Here is a 22025-nt window from a genome sequence, read left to right on the forward strand (position 1 = left end):
CCATGCAGACAACCTATGTTGCGGAAGTTTTCACGGAGTGCACCACCAATGTATTCCCACACTTTGTCGGTACTGATTTGGGCAGGAGTTGATGATGATTCATCATTAACTGTAAGTGAAGTGGCTAGCAGAATGCGACAGTATGATGACAGTCTCTCTCGTCCCCTAACTGTAGCAGCTGTAGAAAAACTGACTGATAAAACTGAGAAAATGATTGAGAAAAATGAGAAACTGTTTGATAAACTGTTTGATAAACTGTCTAGGATGGAGGAAAGATCCTATTCTTCCCCTCCATGGACCAATGTTGCAGCTGTCAGGAGAAGACACCCTCCTATGAGACCGACTCAGAGGAGACAGAACACACTACGAAATATCCTGTGGTTTTGCCTCTGTGACTATGGAGAGGACATGAGTAAGTGGGATAAAAAACCTACCTCGGCCCTACAGGCACGAGTAAGTGAGTTGCAAGGTAAAGCAGATAGAAGACAGAATCATTCCAGGAGGACTGCTGCTCCAGTTCGTAGGGGGCGGTTCTCCGGTCCACGTAGAAACTCATCTGCCAATTATAGACGTTAGAGGTGCCCTGCCTCCAGCCAGGAGGAGGAGAGGGATAACCGAGTTTATTGGACTGTGTGGATTCGATGGCCTGGCACATTAGAGCCACAAAAGTATAGAGCCCTGGTGGACACTGGTGCACAGTGCACCCTATTGCCATCGAATCATAGAGGGACAGAATCTGTCACTATTTCTGGTGTGACTGGTGGGTCTCAAGAACTGACTGTACTGGAGGCTGAAGTGAGCCTAACTGGGAATGAATGGGAGAAGCACCCCATTATCACTGGCCCAGATGCTCCGTGCATCCTCGGCATAGACTTTCTCAAAAGAGGGTATTTCAAAGACCCAAAAGGGTATCGATGGGCTTTTGGTGTAGCAGCTGTAGAGACTGAGGACATTACACAGCTGTCTACCTTACCTGGCCTTTCAGATGACCCTTCTGTTGTGGGATTGCTGAGGGTTAAAGAACAGCAGGTGCCAACTGCTACTGCCACAGTGCATCGGCGACAGTATCGCACGAACAGAGACTCCCTGATTCCAATTCAGAACCTGATTCGTCGGCTGGAGACTCAAGGAGTGATCAGCAAGACTCGCTCACCCTTTAACAGCCCGATATGGCCAGTGCGAAAGTCTGACGGGGACTGGCGTCTAACAGTAGACTACCGTGGCCTGAATGAAGTCACACCACCACTGAGTGCTGCTGTGCCAGACATGCTAGAACTGCAATATGAACTGGAGTCAAAGGCAGCCAAGTGGTATGCTACAATTGACATTGCTAATGCCTTTTTCTCTATTCCTTTAGCAGCAGAGTGCAGGCCACAGTTTGCTTTCACCTGGAGGGGTGTCCAGTATACCTGGAATCGACTGCCCCAGGGGTGGAAACACAGCCCTACGATTTGCCATGGACTGATCCAGACTGCACTGGAGAAAGGTGGAGCTCCAGAACACCTGCAGTACATTGATGACATCATTGTGTGGGGTAACACAGCAGAAGAAGTTTTCAAGAAAGGTAAGAAAGTAATCGAGATTCTTCTGAAAGCAGGTTTTGCTGTGAAAAGAGGTAAGGTCAAGGGACCTGCACGAGAGATCCAGTTCTTAGGAATTAAATGGCAAGATGGTCGTCGGCAGATCCCAATGGATGTCATTAACAAAATAACATCTATGTCCCCACCTACTAACAAAAAGGAAACACAAGCCTTCTTAGGCGTTGTGGGTTTCTGGAGAATGCATATTCCAGGTTATAGTCAGATTGTGAAACCTCTCTATGAAGTGACTCGAAAGAAAAATGAGTTTACGTGGGGTCCTGAGCAACGACAAGCTTTTGAGCAAATTAAACAAGAGATTGTGCATGCGGTAGCACTTGGACCAGTCCGAACAGGACAGGACATTAAAAATGTGCTCTATACTGCAGCCGGAGATAATGGCCCTACCTGGAGCCTCTGGCAGAAAGCACCAGGGGAAACTCGAGGTCGACCCCTAGGATTTTGGAGTCGGGGATACAGAGGATCTGAAGCCAACTATACTCCAACTGAGAAAGAAATATTGGCAGCATATGAAGGAGTTAGAGCTGCTTCAGAAGTAATTGGTACTGAAGTACAGCTCCTCCTGGCGCCCCGATTACCAGTGTTGGGCTGGATGTTCAAAGGTAAAGTTCCTTCTACACATCATGCCACCGATGCTACCTGGAGTAAGTGGGTTGCCTTAATCACACAGCGAGCTCGAATAGGAAACCCAAATCGTCCAGGAATTGTAGAAGTGATCACAAACTGGCCTGAAGGCAGAGACTTCACAATGCCACTAGATAAGGTGGTAACACGTGCTGAGGAGGCCCCACCATATAATGAACTCTCAGATAATGAGAAACAGTATGTTTTGTTCACTGATGGATCTTGTCGTATTATAGGAAAACATCGAAAGTGGAAAGCTGCTGTATGGAGTCCCACACGACGAGTTGCAGAAGCAACTGAAGGAGAAGGTGAATCAAGTCAATTTGCAGAGGTAAAAGCTATCCAGCTGGCCCTAGACATTGCTGAATGAGAAAAGTGGCCAATGCTCTATCTCTATACTGACTCATGGATGGTGGCAAATGCTCTGTGGGGATGGTTAAAACAGTGGAAGCAGAGCAACTGGCAGCGCAGAGGTAAACCCATCTGGGCTGCTGAATTGTGGCAAAATATTGCTGAACGGATAGAGAAACTAGTTGTAAAGGTACGTCATGTAGATGCTCATGTACCCATGAGTCGAGCCACTGAGGAACATCGAAACAATCAGCGAGTGGACCAGGCTGCTAAGATTTTCCAGACAGATTTGGACTGGGAACATAAAGGTGAACTGTTTTTAGCTCGGTGGGCCCATGACACTTCAGGTCATCAAGGAAGGGATGCAACGTACAAATGGGCCCGGGACCGAGGGGTGGATTTAACCATGGACGCTCTTGCGCAGGTTATCCACGATTGTGAAACGTGCGCCGAAATCAAGCAAGCTAAAAGGTTAAAACCTTTGTGGTATAGGGGACGATGGTTAAAATATAAGTATGGAGAGGCTTGGCAAATAGACTACATCACACTCCCTCAAACACGCCAGGGTAAGCGTTACGTGCTTACAATGGTGGAAGGAAGCACCGGATGGTTGGAAACCTATGCCGTACCCCATGCCACTGCCCGGAATACCATCCTGGGCCTTGAAAAGCAAGTCTTGTGGCGACATGGTACTCCAGAGAGAATTGAGTCAGACAATGGGACTCATTTCAAAAACAATCTTATAAGTACTTGGGCAAAAGAACACGGCATCGAGTGGGTATATCATATCCCCTATCATGCACCAGCTTCTGGCAAAATTGAGAGATACAATGGATTGCTGAAAACCACCCTGAAAGCAATGGGGGGTGGAACCTTTAAAAATTGGGACAAGCATCTAGCACAAGCTACCTGGTTAGTTAACACCAGGGGATCCATCAATCGAGCTGGTCCTGCTCAATCAGACATTTTACATAATGTAGAAGGGGATAGAGTCCCTGTGGTGCATGACAGGAATATGTTGGGAAGAACTGTTTGGGTTTTCCCTCCTTCAGGCAATGGCAAACCCATTCGTGGGACTGTTTTTGCCCAAGGACCTGGATGTACTTGGTGGGTGATGCTGGAGAATGGAGAAAGTCAATGTGTACCTCAAGGAAATTTAACCCTAGCTGAGAATACTCAATTCTGAGCTGTATGATATTAACTGTTATATAATACTAACATTATCTAATAAGTGTTTTTCAGGATAAATAGTGGTGGTGAAACCTGAGCTAGCTTCTCTGAGTGATGTCCAGCAAACTCTTCAAGAGGGACATGCTACTTGTGGATATGGACCACAATGAATTTCATATCATCTTTTCTGCCCTGAGAGTCTGCTATGACAAAAACCTGCAATTATGGACTAAAAGAACTCAATGAACTTTTGTGTATAAAGATAAATCATAAATAAGGGACTGCTGTATATATATATTTGTATGTATTTGATGGATAAGATGTAATGATAATCAGAGCACAATGCAAATGGTATGGAATAAGGGGTGGAATGTCCTGGTTTGAGGTAAAACAGAACTAATTTTCTGTTCAGTAATTTTCCCTTGTTAGCTGGGCCTCTTCTAACTAACTAAACTCTGAAATTAACGGCATATTGTTCAGAAACTGCTCGCTCTCATAGTGATAAGACCTGATAATACCAAGGAATGGTGTGCAGAGAGGCCCTTGCTTATCCTTATTGCTATAACAACCAAGGTCAGGTAAATTTGTTCTTTGCCCCGTTGGAGGGTCGGAAGCGGAAAAGCGTAGAGGGGTCACACCTGTAGGGAGGAGCGGACAGGACAGGTGACCCAAAACTGACCAACAGGGTATTCCATCCCATCTGCATCATGCTCAGTATAAAAGCTGAGGGATCAAAGGGTCATCTCTCTTCCTTCAATGGCCGACATCTGAGGAGGACCCTGTCTGTTCGTCTGCCTTTGATCCCGATCCGAGCAATCCTGACTCCAGATCCGGAATCCAGCTCCTGTCCATCACCGAGTCCAGCCTGGGACTTTTCCCTTGTGCCTGCCGGTGACGTGATCATCACCCTGGGAGCTTGATACGGTTTTGTATATACTGTATATATATATATATTTTTTTTTCTTTTCTTTTTTTTTTTTTTATTATTTATTATTTCATTATTTATTAATATTTTCATTAAAGTAGTTTAGTTTTTTCTAAACTCATAATTTTTTTTTATCTCTTCCTCTCCTCTCTTTTCCTTAGAGGGGGGGGGAGGGGCCATCTGTCGCTCTGATTGGTTAATCTGGTCAAAACCACGACAACCAGTTAATCACTAATCCGACCACAAAGGGGCACTGATATGCTTGAACTCCATTTTGCTTTGTACAGAAATGCTATAGAATCATAGAATTGCCTAGGTTGGAAGGGACCTTTCAGATCATCGAGTCCAACCATCAACCTAACACTGACAAAAACTGTCCATATCGCTAGGTACTACGTCTACCTGTCTTTTAAATACCTCCAGGGATGGTGACTCAACCACTTCCCTGAGCAGCCTGTTCCAATGTTTAATAACCATTTCATTGTAAAAATTTTCTGTTCCATAACTTTTCTAAATACTCTGCTCTGGGCAGTCATGAACCACATATCTCCAACTGGGACTTAAACCTTTGAATCCTGTACAGGAGTTGAAGCTGGCATGGACATTTTATCACCCTTATTATAATCGAAAACAAATGATAGCAAGCCGAGAGAGAGCATTCCTTCCTTCTCCTCTAATGATAGCAGCTGGGTACATAAGAAGTTCCAGAGAGTTCAAGGGTGTAAAACCCAGGTGAGGCACCTTGTATCACATTTAGAAGTGCTTCTGTCAGTATATAAGCAAATACAGAATACAATGCGAGTAAACACTTAGAAGATATATGTACACATTCAAAATAAACAAGAACAAGTTTCTTTTATTATCAGTATTTTAAGACTGGCTTTGCTTCTGTTTAATTTAACAGAAACTTATCACTCTGTTCTAAAGAATACTCCCAATCCTCCATTTTCAAAAGGGATGAATTCAGATACCCTTTCTATCAGAAAGAAAATCAATCTTAGCTGGTACATAATGCTTCCCTAAACAAAAAATTGACTTGCTGTTCCTTAATGACCAAGAGTAACTACATGGTAACAATGTACAGTATTGCTTATGCCTCACATAAGTAAGACACTGTTTGTAAATAATTTCAAAGATAAAACAACATCAGGGAAGAAAATAGACATATCCAACACCGCAGAATAAACTGTTGGGATAATGTCTCAAAGCAAAACATCTCATCAGATACCAGACATCTTAAATAGGTAGTAAAATTTAAATATGAAAAGTATTTTGAAGTATAGAGAGACACTGTGGAGAAATCTCCATTTGAAAACGCTTCTGCATTTTAAGCGCCTTTTAATTTGACACTTTAATCCGTTTCATACTTGCAGTATTTTCATTAAATTCCTGTTTCTACTACACTTCAAATACCAAATTCAGGAGATATGAGATGCAGGGGCTACTTTACCAGGATTACATCCTTTTTAAAGAAGCAGTGACATTCTTAGGATGAATCTATTACCTGAGAGAGCTCAATAAGGAACTCACATGGGCTTCTTGTCACTTTCTAATTCTTTCCATGTTAAAGTCACTTTATAAATGAGAAATTCTGCATTATGGATTATAAATGTTGAAAGGTAAAGCTACAAATGCAACTGTATTATTTATAACCATAGCTAGACATAACAGAGGCCAAGAGATATAAAAAAGACACACCAAGCAATGCTTAATATTTAATCTCTAAATTTATATTCAGCCAAGTAATTAGACCTGCTCAAATATATGAAACACTTGCAATGCCTGTTGATCAATGCTTAAAAGGATTACTTCAATGCAAAGACTTACTAAAATGATTAAGTTCTGTTTTATTTGATGCCTGGTGCTTTCAGGGATTCTGTAATTAAATAACTGTTGCACATTGGCACAAGCTTATTGATTTAATACAGGTATCTTGATTTATGTTGACTTAGTATGCTGCACATTGTCACTTATGGGTGCTAACAGCTATATGACATGATATTAAAACATGATTTTGCTATAAAAACCTAGATTTTGATAAAAAAACCTGTTAGGACACATTGAGGGTGCATGAAAGGCTGAGGCATGAATAAAGTTGCTAATTAACCAGTTGAATCAAATAGTTTGTTCTACATTTAAGTTCTGCCTTTGTGATACTGGAAAAACAAAAGTATATATACCTGTAATTAAGTTCTGTCATCTGTAATTTTTCTCTTCAGGAGACCAGCAGTTGGAATGTTACAATAGCGTTATGATAAAATTCATCATAATGAAGCAATGCACAGTCAAGAACCAAGCTGTAGAATATCACATCACAGGTAAAATAGAGATTAAAAATCAAAACTGATTGAGAGATGTGACCCTTTCACTTGTAGAACGCCACTTCAAATCTAGGTCTAATGGCCATGGAAATGGCGTCTTCTGGAGCTGGCCAGAAACTTCCACTTTAGTAAATACATAGTTTTTAATAAAACAGCATTTTCAGTGATTTTTTTATTAAAGATTGTTTGAGTGGAAAGTTGCCACTGCGCCGTACTTACCCAGCAGGTCTCTCTGTGATCACTCTTTCCTCCCTTACCTTGTCTTTGCTACAGCTGTCAAAATGCTTGGTTTACAAAACAGCCTCTCAAAAACCCTTTAGTGTTTCATAAATTTGCGAATGATGGCGATGATAATGCATACACTTATTAGGGACAGTATATTTAGTTTAATATAACATATGAAGGGTGTCACAGTTGCATGCTATAATTGCAAAAAGGATAACTAATTTTAACTTTGGAAACTTTTGGCTTCTGAAATGGGTGTAAATTATAAAAATGAATCTGTAATTAGATGCTGGGTCTGTACTACACAGGCAAATATTTGTTGCACTGCATTTGAAGGGAGGAATGTTGCCAGCATTTACTATCAGGCAGACAAACCACATTTGAGTACTGCTTCAAGCAGTAACAAAAATACCCTGTGTGAAAGAAGAGGCTCATTTTTGATATGTCGGAAATAAAAAGCTTACCTGAGAACCAATGATAAGATAAATAAGGTGGTAATCATTCAATTAAGAAAAGGCAGACTTACAGGAATTACATTACCAGTTTAAACCTGCCAGTATTCCATTAATTTTTCTCAATTACAAGGAAAAATGGGAGGGGGGATGGCAATGATGAGACACACACAGTTAGAATTGCCTAGTTCTGATATCAACTGTTATTCACATATTTCACTCCTTTTCACCTTGGATGCTATAAATTTTATTTGAAGTTTTTGAAAGGCACTCTATTATCTAACACAATCAGGAAAAGGCTTTTGTTAAAAATACTGGTATCTGTATATTCTCTAGGGGGAATGTGGCTGTTGCAAGTGTATTTGTTAGATGGAAGGTTAAAGCAATTTGTGTTCAAAATAGAAACACATACACAGAAAAAAAGCCCAAAAGATATGCTACAGGCAGGGAACTTTATACAATTATCTCTTTCCTGTCACATTAGCTAAAATTTATCTGCAATTACTAAAAAACTAAGTCAATGTAATTAAGTTTTTAGCTATCAGTTTTTTATTTACATCTGTTTCAATTTCCAGTCTACCTGGCAAGATCTACCTGGCACTTGAGAACTGTGTCCTTTTCTATCACCAGCTTTGTTTGTCAAATCAATCCCAATTCTCTCTTCAAGAGTGGTTTATCATCAGGGACTTACTAGGTAATTTCTCTGGATGGGCAATGAGAAGGAATTTCATCTGCTTTCCTTTCTCTGAACTGCTACCTGTGCAAAGCTAACAAAACTAAAATGTCTTTTGCCATCAAAACACTACTACATATGCATACAGTAGTTGTAAGCTAATAGTTTCTACATGTTTTTCAAGGGCTCTCACATTGAAATTTGTTTTAAATCAAAACTTGCCCTCTTCTAGATTGACTTAAAGTTCAAAGGTGCAACAAAACCCCAAAAGGATGAGAACATTTTTAGAGAAAAATTAGAGGAGAAATTATACACTCCAAAGAAATCCAAACCCACATATGTTTAACAAACTCTTCACCTTCCCTATACTGACAACCTGTGTGCCATTAAATTGATTTATCCTGGAAAACAGATGAACACAGATAACATACATTTGACTTTGAGGATGCAAGTTCGCCCTGTAGTTTAGATTCCATTAACTAATCTTAATGTACAAGTGATTAATTTGCACACAAGTGTAACAGAACAGATGCAGCTAAATTGATTGACTGTGTTATTTCATAATTTCTGTCTCCACATTGGTCTAAGCATCATTCTCGACCAGAAGTTATAGTCTCAGTGTAAAAACTACTAGGTGAACTGGTGTGTGTTATTCAGGAGTAACACATGATGAGTAAGATTTCTCTCTGGCTTAAGAATAAGCAGATCAGCCAATAACAAAAAGTTGAAGATAAAAATTGTAAATACAAAAAACTATTATTTGTGCATTTATATTGCATGTGTGCTGAAATGAAGTCTTTAGTCAAAATCCTCTGCTGCTGTAAATGAACTAACTTCAATGCAGAAATAAAATCACCGAGACTGATTTAACAGCAGCAAATGCAAAGCCGTTTGGGACAGGCAGATGTTTCTTTAATTGTGCCAGTATTTTGCACAGCCATTCTGGCCATTTGACACTTGAGGGTAATTAAATTCAAAAGCACCATACCTTCCGAAGAGGCTTGAGCTTGGTCTCCATTATAAAGTCATACTTGCAGAGTTCACAACAGCGCGTGTCTGAGCTCTTAATCCACTGGTGCAGGCAGGCCTGGTGAACAAAGCGCAGGGTCCCTGTGCAGCGACATGGTGTGATGAGGGGACTTTCATCATCGCCCTCACAGTGACAGATCCTGACAGGAAGGAGAGCAAGAGCTAGTGAGGGAACTTGCCAAGCAGCAAGGCAAAGGCACTGGTTTATTTACACTGCTTTTTAATTTTCAGACTTGACATTCATAATATGCAAGTTGTATGACCTTTCAGATTGAGGCCCAGGAACATATGCCTTGCTCCCTTCTGCCACTTTGTAATTTCACTTAGCTATTTCTCTTTGAATTTGCTATGTGGTCTGAAGATGAATCAATAGAAATAATACTGATTCTCCCTCTTACGCATAGCAAAACCTTTAAGACAAATACTAGTGCTCGCTCTTAGAGCTGAATAGTCCTTGGTCTGTAGACAACGCCAATAAAATACACAAAGTTAGCAGAATTTAAACCCAAACTGGAAATACCCAATATGAAAAGTACAAAAAGTTCCTAGTATACCTCTTTGGAGTTACACAACTAAAAGGATAAGAAAACAGTTTTAAGTCCTTTGGAGTAATGCGTACGGCACAGAGAACACACAAGTGCACACACTTTTTAGGAGGCAGATGTTAAAAAGTCATAGTCCTTCCTCTTTTTCATTCTTCACTGTCGCTTTGAAGCAAATAGCTGCTTTATCTAGGAAAACAAAAACTACAGCTGTAAGCAGACTCCATGGTAGGGGTTGGTCCCAGAACCGTTGTTACCTCATAATGGGATACAGAGCTTTTCATGTTGTGGCTTTGCATAAAATGATCAGTGTCCTAACATCACAATCTGATGGTTTTTTTCTGTGACACATGTCCAAATGTCTTGGTGATTTTCCCCACTTCCAGACTCCTGATCATATCAAGAAAACATTCATCCATCAAAACGAACACCAGCTTTATTGGCAAGTGTCACTTTGAGGGCAGAGAAAGCTCTACAGTGAGCAGAAGGCTTAGCCAAACACCTGAAGTGAAGCAGGTTCACCTCAACAAAGAGTAACTTCCTCCCATCCCCACCTCAGAAACACACAGCAAAGCACTCAAACTCTAATGAGTCTCAAATTGGCACGTAAGGGGAAAAAAAAAAAAAGCTGAAGCCTGAGAAATGTTATTCCAAAATAGAGAAGTAGCAACAACAGCTCAGATCCTGGTGTCACGCAAACAAAACTTATTGCTTAGAAACTTGGTAATTAGGAAAGGCACCCTCAGATATGGACGCGCAGAGGAGACTGAACACATCTGAGGAATAACTCACCCTTTATGCAGAAAACTGTGGCCACACTGTTCCTGGGGTAGGAAAAAGGCTGGAGAGGGCCCTGTGGTGAGGTTCTTTTCCTACCAGCCAGTTTAGGGGAGAAGGTTGACCTTCTTCATAGCACAAGAGCACCTGGTGCATGTCAGGAGGCAGCCTGGCAAAGACAGCCGGTGGAAGACTGGCTACAGCACAGCACTGAGGCTGCCAAGTCTACAAGCAAGGGGAGGAGGAGATTTCAATGTCTAAGTGAAAAATCTATGGATCAAAACCAGCAGCTTCACTGTTCTTCCATGATGTAGCCTAGAGCCATGAGAAAATGACTCTACAGCAATGGGAAAGCAGAACAAAGCTGCTTTGCTAGAGATATAGCATGAGTAAAAAAACAAAAAAACAACCAAACAAAAAAAGCCCAAAGCCCAGCCAAAAAAATGAAGTTCTGGGAATGTGGTACACAAAAGCCAGGTTTGCAGTGCCTGCAGTGGTTCCTGTACACTAATTAGCATCTTATATCCCATGGGAGTAGAGGGCAGAAGAAAATACGCACAACTTCTATCTTGCACGCATTCATTTTTTGTGAGACACATTTTATAAGAACTCAATTTACAGTCTTTTCTTTACTCAGCCAGCCAAGCTAGGTGCATCAGCAGCTTAATTCTTATATGGAAATTGTCTGTGTGCTGACTTCTTATTGAGCCTGTAGCTTAAGCAAAACTAAATTTTCAAAACACCAAATAGCTTTTTGCTAACAAATGCATTCCCAGCTGAGAGGTACGTAAAAAACATCATTTTCTTTTTAAATTAAAGCTATTTCCCAAAGGAAAACTAGTAGTCTTTGTTCGTTTAAATTCAAGCTATACATAATTTATTTTACAGGCTTAGCATTTAAACTATTTAGAAATTAGATAACTAAGCTATGCACCCAAGAGCCTTTTTTCCACTACTGCCAGAATTGTTCAAAATTATTTTAAGAGCTAAAATACAAGCCTAAAACTCCACTGGGAGCTTCAAATAAAGTGACACTGCACATTTGAAATGAATGGAAGTACTCTTTAGTAGAAATACTTTTACAGAAGAACACTGTATGAATTATATGTTCTATTTGTGATTTCGTTGTACAGAAGTCACAAGCTAAACATATAAATAACAAGGTGACATTAACAACTTACTTTATACAGAACCTCAAACTAAATACTCTAATGGCCTCTTCTAGCTTTATAACCATGAAATATATAACGAGTATAAAAACAAATTTCAAATGGAATTAAAGTCCGAAGAAAATAACCAAAGGCACGGTTTCCATTAGCTCGAATGCTCTTTGGTGCAATTTAGCTCTTCATTATTTTTTTAGCCAGAAGAAATTAGCTTAAAAGGAATTTGTGGTACCTAAACTCACAATCACAGCCTTTAAAGATTCATGAGTGCCTGACAGCTACTGAAACAGACTGTTGGCTAAGTGCTTAAATATCTTTTAAAGACTTGGGCCAGGTAACTTGTAATATTGTTCAGCCACAAGTAGTGAATCAGAATTTTGTGCCTCTTTGCCCTTTGCTGTATTTATCTATCAAATACATCTTAATTATCACAGATTATAGAAAATAAATTGTAAATAATCGTTTTGAAAAATATGTTGTGCAACCAGAAGTGAGGTAGGGATACAAAGCACGGACTTACCTGAACTGTATCTAAACCAAGTCGTAGGCAGAGATTTTCCCATGATCACTGCTGTTCAAAATTTTGACCCATCAGACCAACTATTTATAGGGCCGAACTTATCCTGAGCGTAAAATTTTCTTACATACTTTAGAACTGAGTTGAATGAACCCCACACACACACACTATAAAGAAAAGGAAAAAAAAACCACCATTGCTAAATCCACACTGATTTATTTACAAGCTGTAGCACAGCACTGATCATGGTTAATAGCTGCAGTTTCAGATGCTCAGACACACCTACGGTATTTACACACTCAGCTTTTCTCAACTTTCCAGTCCTTTAGTAGATAAATGGTGTTCATAATACAGCAATACTTTTGACTATGTGGAAGTGGAGGGGAGGGAAGTCAGCTATTAGAACAAATCCTTTTAGTTAGAATCCCTTAATCCCTTTATAGTCACAAACTGAGCATGCTTTTTTTTTTTTTTTTTTTTTGGTAGGTTTGACAGCTTAGTGCTTTAAAGATTCCTGCCTAGGAACAGGACCTTTCTTGTCTAGGGGAAGAGATGTGTACAAGGCTTCAAAGGAGCTTTTGCTCTATAAGTCATCTCTACACCAGACAACACAGCATATAGAAGCTATTAGATGAACTTCTCATTCAGATATACAAATTATTTGCGTGTGTGTGTATGATAAACATCTACAAACATATCCCTACACATTGAGATCACAGAATATTAATTTTTTTTTTAAAGCAAGCTCACTGTGAAACTTTATGAAATAATTCTCTAACAGTGCATTCTTATGCTCATTCTTATGCTCTTATGCAGTGCACTGAATTTCAGTGAAATTCAGTGAAATTCCCTAACAGTGCAGTCATTCTTATGCTCAAGTTTTTGCTTTATATGCCACTATTTTAATTATCCAGAACATACTTCTCTAGCACAGAATTGTTTCTACAACCTTCAGCACATAGATGTGCCAAACAGAGAAATTTATGCCAACACTGTGCATATATCAGACAAAAATTTAAAAAAAAAGTCTTTAAAGGATGTTCTTAAATATCAGGTTAACTCATAATGCACAAAATTATCAAAAAGCAAAAAATATTTTGAAGGAAAAAAATGCTAAACTGAAAACAAAATTGGTCTTTGTGAAAGATTTTGCATAATTCATACAAAATTGTTGCAGATTTCTCGTATGTTCCCTACACAAAAAACAATTCTCAAATAGAAACAGAATAGTTTAATTTAGAAAATTTGTAGAGAAAGATGTATGTAAAAATGAAAAGTTAAAGAAGATTACTGAGAACAATTTAAATTATTTTTCAGTATTTCTTTTTGTTCAAAATATTAATTACATTTAAGGCACATTGCAATGATGCTGAAAAACTCACTGATAATGCAATGCTTTATTGAGAAATTGTATGCGACATACTAAACTTCGTACCATAACGACTACACAAAATGAGTAAGTAAAGTTGCCAGTAGTTTAAGGTATACCACCTCTTTCACTGAAGGCCATATTGACACCATACATATATAAATGAGAGAAATATCTTATTGGATTAAAATAATGAGATGCTACTAAACTAAACACCCAGTAGTGAGGCATCTTCAGAATGTGGTAGTCTTGCGCTGTCTTTAATTTCATGACTATGAACTGGTTTCCCTCGTTTTCCCTGGTCTTGTTCATTCCAAAAGTTAGAAGGCAGGAAGGGAAGGATGAAACAAGATGGCTACAGCTTGTAGACACTCATGCGCTAATTGTATTTAGGCTGATTTTCAGAAAAACAGCAAGAGCTATCCTGGATGACTGTTCTTCACTTCTCATCAAATGAAGATTTTTTTTTTTTCCATATAAACAAACATTTCTAACATAACCTCAGTTTAAAAGGTCAGCTAAAATCAGTATGAAGCAAGAGTTCACATGGAAATTTTTCAGGTTTTTCTGACAGTGGTTTAGTTTGGCAAAATCACAGCAACCAAAATTACAATCTAGATGGTTAGTCACCACCTGAACTGCTTATTGCAAGAGACACAGATAGATTCCAACCAGTTTGTAGCTTTTCCTTTACATTCAAGGTAACAATTTTACTCTCCTTAAAGATAAGAGCTGCTAATCTCAACTCTCATTGGAAAAACAGCAGTTATCCTTCCCTGTCTTTCACTAATCCAATTTATTCTTCAGTAATTAAGAAAATAGGCCAATTTCTATGCCACTGCAGTGAAGTATAAAATGCACTTATTCTGCAGGAGTCTTGTGTTCATTGTGAAACTTAGTGCTCTACCCTTACCCAGCTGGCAAGCACTCCTCTATGACAGTACCTGTACAGCTGATTTCCATAGATGGCTGTTGTCAAAGGAAGGTGATTAAGGCTAAGAATGAATTAGCAAGTCCCTGTTTGTGCTTCAAGCTATGTAAAAGCCTTGTCATTAGAAGCAGCACTGGTGGAAAAGGGTTTGCAATAATTCTGCACCACCAGAACTCTTTCAGTGGATCCTGTATTTGAGATTGATGCTGCATCTCAGTACTTTTTTTCAAGGATTCTTGGCCATTACATATAGAAAAAGGGTTTAGCTACAGTAACGTAGTGCAGATAACTTTTATAGGCTTCGTTAAAAATGTATCAGGTCAAATTTTACCTTCATTAACAAATGTACAACATAGGGGAATGCCTCTGAGGCTTTCAAAAATAGAAGTGTATACAGGGGCATGGACATACTGATAATGATGTATGTTTAAGGCCTATAAATGGCATAATTATGTAAAAATTGTATTGTTCTCTAATATTTCTGGGTGCTATACAGCTATGTCTATGCTAACAAGCATTGCAGTAGATGTGTAGCAATTTTGTTGAAAAAAACAGCTGGTGCTAAAAACCTGGTATCTACATCAGGGTCATCTTGGTGGGACTTGCTTGGATTTGATACTGATTTGAGGCTAGACCAGGAATACACCTTTCAGTTTACTTTCACTCAAAAGGAATATAGTTAGAGAACCCTGAGATCAAGCCTGAGTGTGGTCTAGATCATGGTAAAAGTAAAGGTGATCAGGTGTGCTTCAAAAGCAGGCTCCTTCTCTGAACTAAAGCACTAATGGAGACCCCCTCACTGACAAAATTAGGAGGAGCTACTGCCTTGTGACTGTGACATGTTTGCTGCCCCTGTGATGCTATTTCTATGCACTGTGAACTACAGCATGATAATAAACTAATGCAGATGCCCAATCCCCATACTGTCATTTTCCTGGGAATGCAAGTATACCAACAGAATAGAAATGCTTTCGAACCTTTAACAAATCACCCTAGTAAAAGGCAGAAATATCTTCTCCATATAAATATGCCCAAGGAAGATAATGCCTAGTACAAAAATGTTATTTTTGGTGAGAAATGACTGAAAAGGAGTTAAAGTCTTGACCTTCCCTGGAAAGCATACCTAGACTCATAATGATTATGCAAAGATAAATTCTTACCCTATTCAGCAGGTACATCCCATTGCTATATCTCACTATTACTAAAGGGAGCTTAGTCAGGGAGAAACAGCGTAGTTGGAAGATGTTGGACCAACTGAATCCCTGGCTTTGATTTTCAACAGAGGATTATTAGCTGACAGCATGAAATACCATGAGCTCCAAGGTTATCATAATTGGACCAAAAGGAACCAATGCCACATTTGCAAAAGGATGCACAAAATTGCTGTCATTACTGTCTGATAATCTTAAGAAAACTATTCTCCTGTCCAAAAAAGGTCATTTTCTTTTTTTTGCCAATTTATAAAGTGCTTACAGTGCTTTTAGATAGTTAGAAATTAAAATTAAACCAAACAACTTTATGAACATCTCACAGCAAATAATTAACTCATTCATAAACAGAAACCAAAAAGAAAAAAAAAATTCTGCTCCTGCATAATTTATCACTTGGGGAAAAAAAAAAGTAACATTAACTAAATATGTTCACCTTGCAATAGGCTACTGTATGCCATATTTCCCTTGCTTTCATTTTGGAGGCTTTTTTTTTTTTTTAATCTCTTTCCATTCTTTCCACTGTTAAATCATAAAGTAATCTAAATGACAAATTGGTCTACCTCTCCATTTAAACACAGTGTGAATGAAGCACATTAATTCTCCATACCAAATGTAATCAATTTGTATACCTCTTGCCTGTCACTCCTGCCCTTCCATTATGTTATACAGTCAGCTGCCTTTATCTGACTAGAGGAAAAAACATTCTGAAAATGTTTCACCACACCAGTGGAATTTCGTAATGGCCTTGGTAAAGCTTTCTCTTGATTTCTGTGAACGTGATCAGAATTTGTAAGAGACCCAAGAGCAAACAACATTAGCAAAAATACACTAAATCTTTTACTTTGTCAACATTTCTTGTCCTTCTATTAATCTTCCATTATAGGTGATAAACAGGATATCTAACCATCCAAAGAGTTACAAGTAATTCCTGCCTCAGATGCACTGTCAGCGCAACTCAAGGCAGATGTCAGACAAGATTTACTGCACTGAACAAAGTTCAAAGAACTAAGGACTGCATCTTAAAAAAAGATTTAGATTTCCTCCCACCTGCCTAGTGACACTCAAAGCTTGAAGTAATTAAACTCCCTACATATCATTTGCAAGGTCTAAATATTTAATAACAGGACCGTTAAAACCAAGGGTCTCCTCTCACCCAAACTTTATAGCGGCAAGTGGTGCTATTTCACCTATTTGCATTAAAAATACAAATCGGTTTTGAGAAAAAGAAGCAGAAAGCAGGACTCAGTTCTCCCGCAGTTAAGTGACCCTAACCACAACAAAGACATGCTTGCTTTGTTTCAGCTCTCCTTGCATCCTTCTGAATCATGGAGAGCTTCCCAAAGAGACTGCATAACCAGATGGCTAAAGAGGTGACAGATGGGGCATTGAGCCATCAGGTGAAGAATAGAATTAACCAGGATTTCATACTGCTTCAAAGACTGATGAACCATTAGATCATCAAACAGAGGAGGAGATTCCTCAAAAAGCAGGAGATTCCTATCAGAAAGTGACCTTGTAGAAAACAGCAGTCACAATTCTTTAAAAGGAGGGGGTGAGGAGCCAACATGCAGGACAAGATTCAGAGACCTGGCTCCTAATTAATGAATGTATCATCCTGAGACCCCAAGGAAGGCTCTAACATCCCAGGAAGAAACAGATTAAAAACCCTTTTCAGCCAAACACTACAGTCTGGCAGTTCAGTGTCCTCCAGTTTTTGGTGATTTTTGAGGGCTCTGGATGGTATTTCAAGTCCATATATTTTGCACTACTGTTTAAATTATTTACTGCATCCAACTTCATAGTTTCAGTATAAATATTTCAAATGAGTGTTAAATTTCAGTGGTAGTATTTGAGCCTATATATCTATCTTCTGTTCACCTTTCTCTTTTTTCCTCAAGTCCATGAGGACTTGCTTCCTCCTAAGAGGCTTTCTGTCTGCTGGTTTTGTGAGCACCCTACTACATGAATATTTCAGGATGTAAGTATTTTCATGCAAAATACTACTTTTGCAGGTCCCGCTAATAATATTACAAAAAAAAAAACCAAAAAACAAACCTTTTTTCAAAACTTGATTCCACAGAGAGAAACCATGTAATCATATTGCCTCTTGTCAAGTGCAATGTATACGATTTCTTCCTACCTATGATTGTCTTAACACATAGAAATACCCATCCTAGTATTTTCCTAAGTTTATAATGGGTTTTTAATTAACACACTCGCTTTTTAAAGCTGATTTTAAAAAATTATACTTGAAGTAGATTCTGCAGATTTCATGAATCAGCTTCATGATTCCTCTTACTATTTCTCTCCATTTTTACCAGCCTTCTGGTATGCTCTACTTTTCTATTTACTCCTCAAATGAGGGCCTTCCTTTACCTGTCTGCATATAGAGTCATTCATGGAGTTCAACAAATTCAAAATTCTAATTCTGATATGCCTTTTCTTCATAGTGAGAAACTCCACCTTATTTAACTGTATGATTTAGAAAGCCTACCCTGTGAACTTCAAAAAAAAAAGCAGAAACTTCAGAAACTGCCTTCTAATGGACTCCAGAAGAAAGGAATAGGTTCTAGGAAGAGATTATAAAGATCATTGGTGTCATGTCATTGTTTCATTTTGGAAATAGAGAAACAGTGACACCAGAAGGGGAAATGTCCCACTTGAAGTGACCAAGAGGCCTGTGTTAGACTAGTGGAAGTACATATTGTGCCATGGTACTATCCTTTATCCGCATGACTATCGTGCTTATGCGAGAACAGGGTGTGTCCTGTCACATTCCTGCTCATGCGGGAAATGCATATTGAGGAAACTGTTCATAGCCTTATGTGCGTGTACAAATGTGTTTCACTGCCAGTAATTCATGAGGAAGTAAAGGAGACAAAAGCCTACCCAAACACTTAAAGACAAAATAACTGGCACCAGGAGGTGTTCGAGATCCCTGTTCCTCTGCAATTTCCACACAATCCCATCTAGGTGAGAGCCATTCCTCTCAGCAAGTTTTGTCACACCAACTAGAAGACATGAATGCCTAGGATTAAAAGCTTGAAAAAACATCTCAAGAAAACAAATTTTCCGCATCACAACCAGCTATGTTAATTCCAGCTTTAGAATAAACATCACAAAAACCCCTTTTTCCATTTCTCATGCAGAAAAATGCTTACCGTATATATGCACATCTGCATTGAAATGTCATTCTGTTTTTTTTTTGTATCAGAAACAAGATTGTGAGTCTGAAGAAAACAATGCCACAGATCATGGGTCAATTAAGTGCCTGGACCTACCTTAAAAACCAGAAACTACAGTCTATACTGGATCTGTAGTATAAACATGTCTTCTGTTTTCTTCAGCTGTCTGCAAATTGATTAAGACAATTTACCGGCTATGAAAAATTAACATGCTTTAATTTTGCCATGTTTTTCCTAGATGTATTATCATCAGTACGACACACATAATAATGACAATAAAAAATACATCATTACACCTGACATGAAGATAAATGCAATTATGACTGTCTTGACAAATTTTCAGAACAGGCCAAGTTATCTACTGCTTTAACTCTGGTTGTTCAAAGATCATTTCTGCTGACAGTGAGCCCAGGAATACACACCTATCAAAAGTTTTCAGCCTTTCTCTATTGAACAAGAGTCTAGCTGAAAAGTTTGCATGCACATCCAAAAAGTCCATCCTCAAAGCATTCTCCAAGTCTTGCAAAAAGTGCCCAAATAATTATAATAAAAATGAATGGGTTGAAAAGACAGATAATAAACTGCAGTCCACTTTCCATCTGAAAGCAAAGTCTAAGTTTGGGGACTTAGGTAACAGTTAGGATTAATCTACATGAGATAATTACAAAACTTTGACTTTAATTTCTCTCTCTTTTTTTTTTTTTGTTTTTGTTTTGTTTAACAAGGTATAGTTAAGCCTGTACGAAGATCCATACTGAAATAATTTATTTCAGTTTTGGGGTAGCTCATATTCAGTTAATAATGATTAAATGGTCCTATTATATATGTACTGGGCCTACTACACTGAATCTTCAATACAAGCAGGCTTGGTGGTTCAGAAATTTAAGACAACTCTGAAGATTAGTTAAGGTAGTTGTAGTTGTCTGTGCACATCTCTGCATCATACCATGTAGACATACTTCAAGTGCTTCAAAAATATATAACATATTTACCACTGCTGCTGTTTCTTTGCTTTTCTTTAAGAGGAAGAGGTCCCAAGCCAGGGACCTGATGTAGAAGCCGATGTACAAACATGGATGGACTTTACTCTGAAGAATCTTAAACTATCATGACAGACAATGGTCAGACAACTCAAATGTCTGTTCTTACTTGGTAAGTGTAGTAAGTAGTGGATAGCACTAGCTGTATTACTAATGGCTTATATCGCCTGCTATGAAAAAAGCACAATGCCTGCACATTATCTTCTTTCTTTTTAAAACTAGGATCTTTGTAGTGTGTTACTAGGTTGAAGTATACTGTGAAACTGCATGATGTGGCATTGTGAACTTCCTCATTCTGACTGTTTACATTTCCATGCAAATTTCTTCCGAGCAAAGAAAAGTGAGAAGTTTTGGGTTACCAAATAAAGAAACTAAGCCTCATCCTCATTTACAGTTTGTAGATGAGAGTCAATGCTGCCTCACAAGTTTGGAGAGAACAAAAAATAAAAAAAAAAAAAATAAAAAAAATACTTGTTTCAGTTCTGTTAAACTTACGGGATGGTGCATTTTCATTTACCGCTAAATTAAGTAACTCAAGTCCACCCAGCTGTCTACTCCAAATTCAGACACTAGCTCAGAAGTGGCCTGCTTGCTCTCATTTCCAGGGAAAAACACTCACCTTCTGATTGTGTGCTTTAGACCAAGGGTATCAGACTGTCAGGAGCCTGAACTTCTGAACTAGAGAGAACTCTGTTGGTATTGAATTTTCTTTCCCAAAGCTTATTTTAATGCTTATTCTGCCCAATCACACTTTGTATTATCATTCCAGTCCTTGTGATGGGTACCAAACTAACAGCCTCTACACTTTCACAGTGTAGAGGTGTTCAGCAGTTCACAGTCCTGTACAACTTATGTCCAACTGGAAAGGGTGTTCTGCAGGCACCATCCATCACATTGCTGTGGTAATAGTACCTCTAGAGGACACTGAATCAAGACCATAGATTGATTTCATGTAAGTCAATGAAAAATGACAAAGAGGGACCAAAGCTGGATTTGAACTGATCACCTAGGAATGAAAAACTCCATATCCCATTCCATTGAGCTATCTGGCACTCTGCCTCATTCTCTGCCTTTGGCCAGAGATTTAAAACACAGAAATACTCTGCCAGAGGACACAGTCTTCATGAAGAAAAATGAAGAAAATAAAAAAATTTAGTTCCCTTGTAGGATTACTGTTTTTAAATCAGAGAAGCATATCTTCAGATTGAGATATGCTAATTTCTCTGTAGCAAAGGTTTTTGTGCTATTTCTTATGGCCTGCCTAGCAGTTTATTACTGAGAAACAGTGACAGAAGCAGACAAGAGAAGGGCACCCAGCCCACGGCAGTGAGAAATTTCTATTAAGAACGCTAAATCTTTCTTTTTAGGGACTAACCTGCATACTTCTAAATCATCAGACCAGTCATCATACAACACTGGAGGCTTCTGAACAGCATCAGTCACACTGGGCCCTGCCCCAGCAGGTGCTCTGTTATCTGGGACGGCCAGAGCATCACTGCCGGAGCCTGCCTCTGCAAAGCAGTCCTTTGTGTCTTTATTGTGTCTAAGGAAAGATGCAGGCTGTCGATCTCTGTAGTAGCTTTTCCCTTTGCTTTTCCCACATTTTCTTGAGGAAATCCGTGCTTCCTGAGATGATGCTGAAGACTGCGATTCCTTAAGCCTTGGAACCCTTCTTCGGTGATGATTTAAAGTAGGATTCTCAGGGTCAGATACCTCTTGCTTCTTTTTCCCCATTGTCCCCAAAGTGACAAGTTCAACAGCATTATTGTTTGAGGGCCCATCCTGGTTACTGCATGATTTACTGCTCCTTTTTCCCCTCCTGGGCATTCTGGCCTTTTCTCTCGCTTTCCTCCTAGCCTGAGCCCACTGACTCTCATCCGAAGATGATGATGAATCGGATGCATTCCAGCTGGATCTGG

General features: G+C 39.0%; 1 protein-coding gene across 1 annotated transcript in view; it reads right to left on the reverse strand.

Moving 5' to 3' along the window:
- Positions 1-22025, reverse strand: part of MARCHF1 (membrane associated ring-CH-type finger 1) — a 147358-nt gene that overhangs the window by 18927 nt on the left and 106406 nt on the right. Inside the window, 1 exon segment of the mRNA XM_074148111.1 lies at positions 9328-9508. Coding sequence (XP_074004212.1) covers positions 9328-9508 — 181 coding nt within the window.

The sequence above is a fragment of the Numenius arquata genome, chromosome 5 (genome assembly GCF_964106895.1).
Source record: "Numenius arquata chromosome 5, bNumArq3.hap1.1, whole genome shotgun sequence".
In the NCBI taxonomy this organism is placed as follows: domain Eukaryota; kingdom Metazoa; phylum Chordata; class Aves; order Charadriiformes; family Scolopacidae; genus Numenius; species Numenius arquata.